Here is a 14828-nt window from a genome sequence, read left to right as displayed (position 1 = left end):
TAACCACAACCTTTATTATCTGACATCACATTATTACACTTTTTCAAAGCCTGCAGTGCTCGAGTGTGTATCTTAACAAAGGGTCAGAAGTTAACCAGAGCCTCGGGCCAAAACATCCCCTTCAAGGTTCATAAAAACCTGGGAAATTAAAAATGAATGGGTAAGGGCGAGCGCGGGGGCAAGAATGTAATTAGAGTGCCCTTTTTTGCATTTCACCCCGTTTGCATCGTCTTAGTTGAGCTGTCAAATGTTCATGCATGAATATGACGACTTTCACCCCCCTCCCATGGCCATCTGCAGCTGACTCTATAACCAGGAGAGTATTTCCAGGTGCATGCTGGGAGACAATAAAAGAGCTGTTTTTGATCAGAAAGCAAGCGTCCTGAAACAGGAGGAAATGTTGGCAGCAGGAAAAGAAAATAAACAGCTGGCACAATAAAAAGTGGAGCCTGCTGCAGAGGCTGCAGAGGACGGAGAGAGGACAGAAAGGGGACAGAGAGAGGAGCAGTGGAAACGAATCAAAACAAACGTCAGAGGTTCAAACTTAGAGCTGGTGTGACGCTGTGAATGTTCCATTTCATATTTTAACACAAAAAAGAGACGGACCCACCGAGCGAACGCTAAAAAAACAAACTGAATACACAAACGATAAATGATTTCACCCTGACCTGCTGCTCTTCTCCTTCACTCGTACCGTCACAGTCTCTCACACAGGCAGACACACCACCCATGTTCAAGTTGTCCTCCATTTTTATTCCCATGAACGCCTTGACTCAAGGGACTTTCTTCAAATCTGGTAGAAACATTCACTTGGACACAAGGATGAACTGACGTCAAAGGTCAAAGGTTACTGACCTCACAAAACACGTCTTTGGCCATAACTCAAGAATTCATTTGATTATGACACAATTTAACAAAAACGTCTCATAAGGTAAAAATTATGAAGTGATGACATTTTTTTTATCCAAAAGGTTAAAGGTCAACTTCACTGTGACATCATCAGAACACTTCACTGTAGTCAAACTGAAATTAAACTGCTCTTGTTCAGTCTGCTCTGTTGACACAGATCTGCTCTGAGGAATTGTACTCTGTTTCCTTTGAGAAAAGAAAAAAAATCAGAAACCACAGAGGAGAAATTTAGATTTTATGTTTTGATGATGACGCCCCTTATTTTTGCACTAATTCACCGGAGGATGGTTCTGGTGTCTGCCGACATAGATGGAGGCCTTGGATCCTGCGTTGCATCACTGGCGGAGCAGACGGTCACACTGAGCCAGACAGCAGCTGCTACACAACAAGAGCCACAGACTCTGAACAACCCACATTAGCTCTCCTGCTTCTTATCCAACTGACAAACATGAACACACACACACATCATGTCCTGCCCCTCAGCTTGTTGAACGAGTCGCCACACAGACATTCACCTGGGGGGGGGGAGGTGCGCCGCTAACCTCAGTTTGCAGGCTAGAAGCTAATTAGCTGCTCAGCTGCAGCACACAGAACAGCATGAGAGCGTAGCTGCTAATGTCACTGGGGTTATGTCGACTGCCGCTGAGCCGCTCGCTCCTCAGGACCACGAACAACACGTTGTCCGCGCATGAAGAGCAGCTACACAACAAGTGTATTCACTTTGCCTCTCATTCTCGACGGTGTAACATCAACGCTCTGCAGCAACAGACGTTATTTCTGACCACAAATGTGATTTAATTTGGCCTTTAAAGAGCAATTACACCCAATTTTTCGGATATGATGACGGCTACAGATTTTCCCACAAAGCTCATATCGTGTGTAAAAACGTCTTTAACTTTCCTGCTTGGTGTTTGTTGGGATTAGACAGTTGGGTTCAGCCTCCGTCACTCACCTCACACCGACCTGTTGACAGGGTCTTTGTGTTATTGAACTTGGTGATGACTGTGTTTTTAATACTGTGAGAGATTTCCCTCAGGTGGATGTGATCTCATTCCGAAGATCCACTTCTCAACTTCAATCTGGGTTTTATTTATTTTGCTTAGTGATGAACGGTACAGATACCGAAATCCAAACAGAGTAGTTACGCCAGGGAGCGCTGGGTGTGCGCGGCGTGGAGGACGTTGTGTTTCTCACTTTGTTCCTTCCCGCCTCAACGTAGAGAAACTCATAAAATATCTAAAATTAAACTTTCATTCAGATTTTTCAGCTTCGGAATAAAAATAATCTACAGTTTTTGCCGAGGAAACCCATCACCTTCAGTTTTTACCACAGCGACTACGAGGAAACCTGCATGTTATCACTTTCCCTTCAGCCGGGGCTAATTATAAAGCAGGAGGAGAAGCAGGTGGAGGATCCACAGTGTGACGGAGAGATATTTCTGTTCTCCTCAGCAACAGCCTGTTGGAGTCCCTGCTGGGGCCCCTCGTTTCTGCTTTCCTCCTCCTGCCGTCTCTTCCCTCCAATTTGCCTTTCATTTCTTCCTCTGTCCTTTTCCTCCCACCTTGCTTTTATGTCACGTTTCCTCTCCTTTGCCTCCTTTCTTCTCCCCACATCCTTCCTCCCTGCATCCTTCTCTCCTTCCACATCTTGGCTCCGACTCTCCCTCGTTCCTTCATTTCCCTCAGACTTTGATAAATAGCCAACGATTATACAATGAGAGAACTGCAGGATAAATATCAACCACAAACCTCCTTCCCTTTCTCCTTTTTCCTTCACTTTGTCCTCTCGTTTCCTCTCTGCGCCTCCCCGCCGACTTTAACCTCACCAGGCTGTAAAAAGGCTCCTCATCACAGGAGCTGGACGCCTCATTAACTGCCAGCGAACGCAGGCGGTAACGTGAAGAAATAATTTAAAAAAAAAAGAATTTAAAGGAAAACATAACAGCATAAACACTGTGCTCCAAACTAATTAGGAGGTGAGAGCTATTAAATGGGTCAGGATGGCGGCTGTGTGAGAAGAGAGAAAGCTGTGGAGAAGGTGGAGTGAGCCATTACTGCTCGCATTTATTCACAGATAATGTTGCACTACAAATACCCTGTTAGAAGCAGACACTCAAAATGTGGAGTATTTACACTCTTAGCCGAGTCGCAGTCGTCTAACGGGAGAACTGCTCGTTAAGGATTCAGAGCGCCGACGAGCTGCAGGAAACGACCGCTCAGAGAAGGTTTTTTACGGGTGTGAGGATGTTGACATCCGATAGCCTGCTAGTTACTCACGCGTGGAAACAACCGGCGACTGAGAGCAAACCACAGGCTGGATTAAAGCTCACATTCAGACATTTCTTCAAGGGGTTTGAATGGTGTGGCAACCAGGAAGTTTAAATCACAGAAAACTGCAAGTCGGGTCAAGGTGATCACGCCCCTGTTGTATGAAATGACGACTTTTTCCAGATATAAATCACAAGCAGGACTTATTGTGTAGCAGTTGCTGGGTTGTGGCCACTTCCCGCTGTGACAGGACTATCATTATTTGACTAATCAACAGTAAAACAGTAAAGCAGTCGGTACGGAGCCAAAGCAAACATTACAACACACAATCTGGTGTTTACAGATCTAATCCATCATCCAACTTTAAACAAAAGCGAGACAGGAACGCGTCATCGCTCTCCCCCGGTGACCGAACAGATCGGTCTGATTTGTGAATGTTTTCTGATACTGTTCAGGTTTTGTTTACATCAGCAAAAACATCAGCGAACCAGGTCAGAGACGTCAACCAACAAACACAATCCACAATTTTCCATCTTCTTATCCTGATAATGTCTTATGTTAATATCCTTCAGATAAATGACCCACTGGTCTGATTCCAGAGCATCTTCATATTTCATCATCCCACAATACGTCTACAGATGTGGTTTCAGCTGCGGGCCAACAAGGTATCGCAAGCGGGACGAATATTTGCTGTAAAACACGACGGAGGATTTCACGATGAAAAAGTCTTTAAAAACATTAAACATGTTGAAATGTTTTTTTTTTTCCTGGTATTAATGAGTCAATGATGAGGAACTTTTATGACACATCGTTAACTAAAAGACTCCATGGCAAAAACCTGGAGAGTCAACGTGGATAGCTGGTTGGCAACAGGAAGAATTAAAAGGAAAGAGAGTCAAGAGACAGATGGTGAATCGACAAGTGATCTCTGCCCCGTCTGACACAACAGAAGAACTGAGTCAGTGCAAAGAAACGAGTGAATGTAAACCGATAGAAATCCCCCCCAAGCGACACAATTTCAACTTAAGCAAAGAATTCACAAACATTCGTGAAAAAGGAGAGAAATAAAAGACAAACTGGACTCAAGGTCTGAGCTGTCACACAAACACAAACATGTGCCAAACATCTGAAGCGTCACCGGCTGAATGACAGACACAGCTCACAGTTCTGTGCCGTTTCCTTTCTTCCTTGTTAGTGACACATTAAGTAAAGTTCAATGTGAACGGGGCTTTAACCTTTTTAACTGTAATCAGGAGCGCCACGTCCAGCTCTCATGAATCGCTGCACAGTCCCAATGAATGTGTTTGTTACTAAATGATTAGATGCAGGTCAGTGAAATTTGTTACATAAGAGAAATTTAATGAGAGAAAAAACCATTGTGTGCAAATATGGGACGAGCTTTACGTCTCTCATTATTTCAACGTCTTCAAATATGATGATAAATAAGAGGCTTCTGTAAATATGTGTGTTTGTGTTTGTGCAAGCTTTATGTTCTCACTGCTGAAATGTTTCAGTAACGTTGGGGTGTATCGGGGGGTGAGCAGGAGGTCGCTGCGCGTCAGCAGGACGAGCTGGAAACACTGGCCTGGCCTAACAGCTTCTCTGAGAATCCAACTTCACACAGACTCGGCCATCAGCTGCCAGGACTATTGCTTGCATAAGCAGACTAGAGCTGCAACGCCAGAGCGACTGTCTGCGGTTCAAAGCCCCTCTCCCGTGACCTCATCACTCCTTTCAGATTTCTAAGCCTCTCTGAAAATCCCCACATGCCGAACTGCACTGTCTGCTGCCTCGGTCTCAGAGAGGAGGGGAGAGGGGGAACAGCTGGACCACTTTTCACTTGGCAGAAATCAACTTGTTACTCCTTCTGTCTTGTAAACTCATCATTTCCTCCCTGGGCTTGTGTGAAAAATGTACAGACTAATTGCTGGGTCACTGAGGAGGGTGACGGGAATCGGTCTGTGTGAAGCGACAAACAGACAGAGCTTGGCAAGCGACACCCAGAGCACAAACATCTCTTTCCAATCTGGGCCTGTCACTGCAATGAAACGGCAACATTACATAACAGGAGCAGCGAGCGAGGGGCAGCCTCAGCCAATGGCGACGGCCGCTTTCCTCCAGTTCCCATGGGGAGGTGAGGGGGTTGCTAAGTAACAAGCCTTGTTGACCCGGCCCCTCGTGGCAATGTTTTCTTCCTGGTTGACAGAGCTTGAGCTCCCTGAGCGCCACCATTCAGAGCTGCCAACAACACATGATGGAGAGGGAGACAAAGACCGAGGAGGAGGAGGAGGAGGAAGATGGGGGGGGGGGGGGGGGGGAATGTGGATGAAGGAGAAGAAACAGAAAAGGAGAAGGAGGGTAAAGGAGAGGGCAGCAGCAGCAGAGTGGAGCAGTAACAGGACGAGATGAAGAGGAGAGAAACAGCAGGGAGGGAGAGAGAGACGTGGACGACCCGAGGGAAGAAAGAAAGAAAAGAGTGAGAGGAGCAGAAAAGGAGCTGGAGGAGTGACGTGAGAAAGAAACAATAAAAGCAGGAGGCGCTGGTTGGAGACCTGCTGTAAATTCCCATTTGAAAGTTTTCCGTTTCTAACTTCCTCAGCTTCTCATTAAACTAATGTCCTGGATAATCCAACCACGCTACAGACTCATGTGTGTTGTAGGTGGAGGTGACGAAGCTGCCGTCACCGTGGCGACACCTCACTCCGACACTTTTAAATCACCTCCTCCAAGACACATCCACAAGATCCTATATAACCTGTTACATGCTGAACATACGAGCGCCTGAAATGACGATTAGACAACACTTTCAGTCCAGACAGAGATGCACACAGACGCTCTGCACCATGATTTCCTGCTTCCTGATTCTCACCGCAGGAAGTTTCCACATTTACAGCTGAACATGTTTCTGATTTTTATTTAATGAAGTTGTAGTTGTATTTGCAGCTAAGGTTTATTTACTAAACAACATTTTCGCATGCAGACTGTGGAGGTTGTGTAAAAGTGTTTTGAGTAACTTCCACATTCACACAGACTTCCTTCATGTGTGTGAGGGGGCGACTGCAGACTGTGATCAGTCTAAAGATCAGTGAAAACTCATTCAGTTTGTTCCATCAATCAGTCGGTGCATTGATCTGTTCATCTCTGCGGTGGCCGTTTTATTTCAGTCTGTGTTTCTGGCGCGTCAGTTTGGGATGGCAGATGGCTCTAAAAACCACAATACCCATGAGCCTCCGCTGCTGTTACTGTGGAGAGAAAAGTGCAAACCCGGTTTGTTGTTGCAACTGAGCACAAAATACATTTCAGAGCAGCTGAATTCATCCACATTTGATCCTAAATGTTAAATTTAGGATTTAAATTCAACTTCCTCCCCTCAGTTTAACATCCACAGACTCGCAGCCTTGGCTGGCACCTTGTAACAGTTGTTCATCTTTTATATATACACTATACCAAAAATAAAAGCGACCTAAACTTGACAAGCAGTGGACTCCCACAATAACTCCTGCTCTTTTCTCTATGGAGGGATGAGAGGAAAAATGGAACAAATGAAAAGAGAAATAAATCATGAGAAATGAGACAGACCAGCAGTGGACGGTGAAGGTGAAGCGAGGAGGGAAGAAGAGACGGGAATGAGGAAATAATGTGAACATATAGTCCAGAAAGCCAAATTTAAGACTTTCAGATCCTGTAAATCTACCTGTGATTGAATTTGGGTCCAATTTAAAATCAAATTAAGACACAAAGTTGGAAAAACTGGCCTCTCTCTCCTTGAAGATGGCTGCTGGGAGCCGTGAAGCTAAAAATGGGGCAGAATGAGGACGTCCGCAAATTGACTGTTCAAAGACACGAAGCCTAACTGGGTTTAGTAAAGCAGATAGGAGACATATTGTACCACTAACCTTGTTCTTTCTGGACTCATCTGAAAGCTGGCGACTGGCCAACAGAAGCCCATCACTGCAGGGTGGTAAAAAAAAAAAAGAGCTGGGAAAGTGCTTTTTAAGACGTTTTTATGTCCAAGTTTAAGGCTGTATTTATTTTAAGACCCTGTCAGAGCTTTTTAGGAGCAGTGAACAGCCTGGAGGGAGGAGGAGAGTGAGAGAGGAGTAATAAGGGAAGGGCAAACAAAGACAGAGAGGTTCACCTCTCACATGGCCTGAGTGGAGATTTATTTATCCCCCGTCCGCTCTGCAGGAGACCCCAGCAATCAGCAATCAGCTTTTAATGGCCGACCAGCAGAGACTGACGGGGGAATTACAATCTGTCTCCAGCTTCTGCCTGTTACTGTTACTGCTTTATTATGTGGAGACAGAAAGCCTCTGGTGCTCGCGCTTTTATACGACACAGAGCCGTTTAATACACTTTTAAAACAGAACAGATAAGTCTCCTGGTATTCTATACTTTTCTTATAGTCAACAAATCCCGTGAAGAGACCGAAACCATCCTCTGTGCCGCAAAGATCCATACAGGAAGTTCACCAGATTAAATTTATGAACTTTTTAATACCAGACAAAGTGCAACTGAATGTCTTTGACGCAATGACAGAAAACCAGCAGCGACACTATTTTATTACGCACATAAATTATTGACATTTCTATCACGTTCCCGTCATCATCTAACAATAATTATTACTGATTAACCAATAATGTGACCTACAGCCCCAAGTTTATAATAACTCCACAAAGACTGAGTGAACAGCCTCCTGCTGTGTGCACAGCTCACTGCTGCCGTCTGTAGCAGAGAAGAAATAATATTCAAGACCTCCCGTTCTTTCTGACGCCTCCTGAGGTGCGAGGGGACCGAGTTCAACGCTTCATAAGAGCTTGTTTTACGTCTTCAGGAGGAAGCGGGGAGGGAGGTCGAAGGGCACTGAGAGATAAACACTTCTGGTCTTTTCATGGGATTTGTTGCTCATAAGAAAACTATGGAATAATCAGAGCCTCATCCTTTAAGACTTCTCGTGTTTTCAGGGTCGATGGTCACGATTACAGGCTGCGATGATCTCGCCTCTTCTCTAGACTCATCGCTTTTAACTGAGACAACCCCTCTGTTTTTATACTCGATATAAACACACACTCATCGGTCTGTTATGGCTAAAATAACCACAGAGGAATAGAGGAATGGCATTAAAGTAATTGAAAAGTCAAGGCGCTTATAGCATAAAGCTGTCCTGCGCACTGATTTGCAACATTGCTCACAGTGGTCTAATAAACATGAAGATATCAAAGAGAAAGATTCCACATTATACTAAGGTAAGGTAAAATCTCAGACGGCTGACAAATCTGTATGACCTCATTGTATACCCTGCCGTCATCATGCCAAAAACTGTGCTCATCATGTTCCTGTAACACGTCGTCTAATTTTCTGACCTGCTCCCTGTTAATTCAACTTAATTCAGATTGCTGAGAAAAGACTAAAGTTATGACATCAACATCGGAAACAACAAGATCCAAGTTTCCCTCGCAAACCTTGTCGCAGAACTAAATAACACAAACGAACGCAGCAAAGGAATAAGATGAAAGTTAACAATGGGACGCAGAAGCACCAGCACAACGCTCTGGAACATCTGGAGATATAGATCTGGGAGATAGATACGCCTCCTCAAGAGTCTCCCCCCCGGCCAGTAGCCTTCTGGGACACGGAAGCTTTAAAGCAGCTGATGAAAAGAAGGCGACAGTGTCTGAGACGTGGATATTACAGACGGATTCTCAGCAACAATTTCATCCTAGAAAAGATCGGCACAAAACTTCTGGAAACCGTTATCCATTCTCTATTTCGGACACATGTCAAGAAGCGAGGACACCAGACTGAGCCGCACTGCGCCTGAAGGCAAACAGGACTGGACAGCTCGTGTCAGAGCGGCAAGACGTCACGGCTGTCAACAGACTGAAGAGGAAGAAAATGGTGGCAGAGGCTCTGGCAGAGAATGGCACATGATGATGATGATGATGATGATGATGATTTTCACAGCTTTTTTTTTATGATAAACATTTATTTGGTAAATGCTGCTGTAGCTGCTCTGAAAAATACATTTTGTGGTAGATAACAGTCATGATGTGTTGAAGAGTGAGACGGGGGTGTGTGTGTGTGTGTGTGTGTGTGTGTGTGTGTGTGTGTGTGTGTGTGTGTGTGTGTGTGTGTGTTTTTGAGAAAGTGAGGAGGGAAGTTATCTGTCCGAGTGATTGACCGCGTGACTGAGTGCTCGTGCGCGTTTCAGCGTGCGCGTCTGCTAAGTGCAGGAGGGCGAGCGACGGGCTAAGTGGGTGAGCGGGGAGAGGAAGCAGAGGGCCGAGCGAGCGGGCGAGTGAGTGAGTGACGGAGACGAAGAGCAGATGTGGTGAAGATGAACGGCGGCTCACCTGCTCCACCGCCAGCTTCTTGTTGGGCTGTCCGCTGATGAACGGCTGCAACCTGCAACACAGAGGACGACAACATCAGCACAATCCTGCACTTCACACTTAATGTTCCACATTTTCTCTACGTGTTGCTGACATTTCATATTTTTAACAATCCTGCTTTGCTGCTCTGCCTCTTTGATTAACAGCTGCTACTTTTTAATTTCAGTATATTGACTCAGCTCAAGGTTAAAATTTATATACAGCTTTTTACTTGGCTGTGGTTTAAACATTTATTGACTCGTTTATTGAATACCAACCAGTCAAGTTCAGTTTAGACATTTTTTAGAAGGGAAATAGAATTAATTATTTTTAAGAAGCTAACATCTGGTGTTTAACATGCATAAGCTAAAGTGCAAGTGTTAAATGTAAAACCTTAAACCCACATACACACATTTCAGAGGGTGGTTTTTCTCTCCTGCACGACTGAACGACTCAAAAGATCAATCGATGATCAAAACAGCAGCTGATTGATCATGTGGTGACTGATTGATTGATCAGCTAATCCTCATTGGCGTGAACAAACCCTCTCAGACAACAACTGAACGACGCACCACAAACAAACTGCGCCGGAGCCCGAGGCGTCTCAGCGGTTTGATCTGCACCACAGTTTGAAGAAACACACACTTGATGCAACAGGAAAGTAATAAATAAATGATCCAACCTGCAGTCTGATTAACTAATGATCACCAGAGCGCATCATAGAACAAAGCAACATAGAACACCTGAGATTAATAACAGTTCATCTATAACAGTGGCTTCATGTCTTTATAAGATGAGGATCATTAATCATGTTGAAAACCGTCTGAACGGTAGCGAGTCGTCCACAGAATTAAATGTGCAGATTTTATGAACCTCTCAAAGCCCCAAAGTAATGATATTCATTTCTACATATTGTTTTTCCAGACATTAGGAGAAAATAAAATCTTTCACTCTGAGGGCGGCTCGGATTACATTTCGCTGTTCACCTCGGCGGCGAGGACACCGCCTCAGCTTTGTTTCTCATTTACGCCACTTTCTTCTTCTTCATTTCCAATTCCCTGCTCGAGTTCTGTTGCCTGAAGAAAGAAACGCAGGACGAGACTCGTGGAGGACGAAGCACTGAAACACTGAGCCTCATAAACTTAATGAAACCCTTGGCCTCCAACGCGTCGACAGTACAACCCCGCAGTAACGAATGTGATCACATGAATTTTTCATGTCGTGGAAATTCAAAAAGGTGAACTGGGACAAATACTGGAGCCGATACTGATATTATCAATACTTTTATATTTGATGGACAAACTGTGAACTGCGGTGTCTTGTTACTGATTGAACGACATATTGAGAGATACCAACATCAGAACACCTTCGAAACACCAACTATTTCTGTCACTGCATGTGTAAAAACCAGCGCGACACTATGAACGTCTTCCAGGAGAGACTGTCTGAAAATAAGCGCCGTTATTCCCATATTTAAATTATCATCACGACACTGTTTGTTTTTTTGTTTTGCAGGTATTTGACCACAAAGCAAAGTTTTGGCTATAGTTGACCTCCTGGTGGCGCCGGGTGAAAAGCCAGAGGGTCACCGAAATCAATGGAGCTGTTCAACCCATACTGGGAATTCAGAACCTCAGATTTCCCAGTCAGAAAATTTCAACTGGAACGCCTTAAGTCACATTTCCAACTCAGAAAGTCAGAAGAGCCTCATCAACCTCTGACCCCAAAATCCAAGATGGCTGCTCTGTGCGTCGACCGAAGAGAAAGCTGCAGTAATATACTGTTTATTATCGCTTATGTCACATATGTGTCACACAGAACAGTCCAACGTCCGTCTACTGATGTGTTGCTATGGTGTTCGTATTACACAAAAACACCATGTAATGTGTTTTTATCAACTGCTGTTGCCAACAAAAACAAAACCAACAACAACAACAACTCCAGTCGACAGCTTCGCCGTCCGACATCAAATTAAAGGAACACGGTTTTATTTTCTTATTCATCTTTTAGATGTGGAAATGTTTCACTTGGTAAAATATCATGGCACCCCCACACCACGGCTCAAAATCACCCCCCATCCCCCAAATATAGATTGAGACAGTAGTGAGCTTTAGAACATGTTTTAAATTCAGGGTTAATCTTATTGGAATTATAAATATGCATGCATGCCCTCCATTGTGCTCCCACAAATTAGTCTAGTAAGCAGAAAGCCCCCCCCCCCTCCAAAAGAAGTGAAAAACATAATTATTAATAATTATCGTAATATCTATAGTTATTGCTGATTCTTGCTCTTCTCATTGTTTAAAATGCAGACAAGGAAAAAAAACGAGAGCACGGATGAATATTAACTTTCTTTGAACCTCTTCTACAAATAATATACATATTCATCACTCTCTCTCTCTGTTGACACAACGCAGGTCGAGGATTTCATTGTGATTCGTGCGTCTGGTCTGTGAGTCTCTCGGCTTCAGGTGAAAAATCAGCAAATATAGGTATCAACAAAAAACTAAAAAGTGTGAGCGTGAAACGAGACCGAACTGTGACCGACAGGCGACCGACTTGTCTGTGAGCACAATCTCCTCCTCGACAGCGGCGCAGATAATCAGCGATGAACGTACCACCGGCAGTAATTCCTAAGCAGCCGTTCCACCGTCCCACTGGCTGGAATTAGCATCGTTCCCGGAGGCTCCCCGCCCCCTTCCCTGCCCACCCGGCCCGGCGCTGAGCCCTCCCCGGGGGCTTACAGTAAGTGTTCAACTCTCACTGATAAGAGAGAGAGAGAGAGCGAGTGAGCTTTTAATTAATCTGCTTTAACCAGGGGAAAGTGGGGGGGGGGGGGGGGGGGGGGGTGAGGGGGGGGGTAACAGCCAATGTGGCATCTTCACCCCTCAACAGCACCCCCTCCTTTCTCAAAGCTCATTATAACATCCCAGCCAGGCCGGCGAATCGCTCCCCGCTGAGTGAACTATGCAGGCCCCCGTACACATGTGCTAGACTAGACTCGCTCCCCTGGGCCCTGACCCGGACACTGGGGAGGGAGGGGGGGGGGGGTACAAGGGGAGGGAGGGGGATGAAAGTAGGCAACAGGCAGCGAGGGGGAAAAGGGTTGAAGAAGAAAGAGAGGACACAGGGACAGAGGATAAAATAAAAAGGGAGCAAACAAGGAAGAAATGAGGTGAGGACACATGGTGGGAGGGATGAGATGAAGGGATGAAGGTAGGAAACAAGCAGAGAGGAGGGGAGAGGGTGAGAGGAAGGGAGCAAGGGAGGAGGCGGTAAGGACACAAGTGTAAAAAGAGACGATAGTTAGAGGAAATCTGAGAATCAGATTAAATCCTAAATCCCATTAAAAGGATCGTTGACCTGCATGTAGCTCCAATCACAGGCGGATCAATAATCAATACAACACGACTAATTCACCTTGATTCACCTCGTCAGATAAACACCTCGGACACAAGGACGAGCCCAGATGTTCCCAGCTGCTGTTATCACACACAAAGTAGCTGAATATTTAATATTTACTGAGCTGAAAAGAACTGACACGAATTCATCGATCATCATTATTGGCATTTATCAATTAAAATCGCAGCCATGTTCTCCGGTGGGTTTTTCACGGTTTTATATCGATGTGAATGAAAAATTCAAAGAGCCGTCCCCTCGGCCTCAGGGACATTTTTCATTGTTTTGACTTTTTACGGACCAAAGAAACGAATAAATCTACAGTGGAACTAAAAAGGAAAGTTTCAGCCGTGTGCGGAACATTGAGTTTTATCTGTATTTCTTCAGGTGCCGATGCGAAGGCTCCAGTTTCTCACACAGTCATTGTTAAAAACAGATGTTCAGCGTTGGATGGAGCCACGTCCAGTAACTGCAACATCCTCCTCTTGATCAGCATTACTGCAGTCAATAGTTTGTAGGGGGGGGGGGGGTCAGAGGTCAGAGCGACAAGGCCATGAAAAGGCCACAGAAAAACAGAGGGTTCAAAGAGTAAAATTAGAGGCTTCTCTCGAGTGACGTGGCGCCTTTAATGACTGAAATATCGCTGCAGATCCTCCGACTGTTAATTTTAACGTTTTGACACTTTTGGTTTACGACCAAATTCCTGCACAAAAGCCGATGACACACACCAGCCGCAGCCTGTGCCTCATGCTTAGTGTATAAACAGCTAATGTTAGCATGCTAACACGCTAAACTAAGACGCTGAACATAGACGTTACACCTGCTGAACATCAGCGTGTTAGAAGAGCCCGTTAGCATGCTGTTAGCATTTAGCTAAGTGCTGCTGTGCATAGTTTACAGCCCTGCAGAGCCATTAACACAGACTTTTATCTTGTTAGTCCAAGTTTCTGTGAGAAGTACAAGCGTTCTTCTCATCCAGATGTTTCCGCCCATCATCTGCAGGCTTCTTTAGTTCGTGCTGTTGAGTTCTAATTATTCTGTTCTGTTCTGCTTTTCTCTCCTGCTGCTCTCAGTACAATTTCACAATTCTCTCAAACTCATCAGCAACAAAAAAAAATGTCCAATTTTCCCAGAATAATTAGCAGTCATCTTTGCATTGGATGGATTTAATTAGTAATTATTTTTAACTGGAGGTAAAAAGAAAAAAAAACAAACAAACAGTGGACTGGTCTTTTGAAATCGTCCAAAGCTCCAGTTACAGAGAAGCTGAATGAAACAGTTCGAGCTAAAACTGAAACTGATCTTCTCCTTGTTCAGCATTACAAATATTTTCATTTCTACTTCTTACACAGTCTCTGGAGTCTTTTACACCGAGAGAGATTTTCTTATGAAAGCAGTAGCTGCTGCACACATGCACACACACACACACACACACACACACACACACACACACACACACACACACACACACTCTCTCATTACCACATTCACTTCCCTCATGATTTCACTTCCTGCAATAGAGCCATTTTAATACAACCCCCCTCGTCACTTTATAGATCTTCTAATCGTCGTGCAGAATGTTGTGTCTCTTCTCATTTACATTATCTGCAGTGTTTGTGTGTCTGTCTGACATTTTGTTGTTGTTTTGCTCGTTAGCGTCGAGGAGAGATGTTTCCACAAGACTCTTGTTGTTTTTAATCTCGCTCGCCGGTGATTGCGTCTGTTCGTTGTGTTTGTTTTTAAATCAACTTCTATTTCCGATCACTCGCCGCGTCTGCGCCTCAGCTCTGCACAAATAAAGCGAGACAAACCAATGTAAGGGAATAATTTCATTATTCATACAATAATCCAATCAATAACGTAACGAGGACGAAGGACGAGA

The 14828-nt window shown here is 44.6% G+C and overlaps 1 protein-coding gene across 2 annotated transcripts in view; it reads right to left on the bottom strand.

Annotated features, from left to right (window-relative positions):
* The window catches only part of LOC130180747 (transcription factor IIIB 90 kDa subunit-like), a 115477-nt gene that overhangs the window by 14966 nt on the left and 85683 nt on the right, over positions 1-14828 (bottom strand). For both annotated transcript variants that reach the window (XM_056394478.1, XM_056394479.1), the window contains one exon: positions 9530-9581. In XM_056394478.1, the coding sequence (XP_056250453.1) occupies positions 9530-9581 (52 nt within the window). The remainder of the gene's footprint in view (positions 1-9529; positions 9582-14828) is intronic.

The sequence above is a fragment of the Seriola aureovittata genome, chromosome 13 (genome assembly GCF_021018895.1).
Source record: "Seriola aureovittata isolate HTS-2021-v1 ecotype China chromosome 13, ASM2101889v1, whole genome shotgun sequence".
NCBI lineage: Eukaryota > Metazoa > Chordata > Actinopteri > Carangiformes > Carangidae > Seriola > Seriola aureovittata.
Note: the sequence above shows the minus strand (reverse complement) of the source record. Positions and strands in the feature narration are given on the sequence as shown.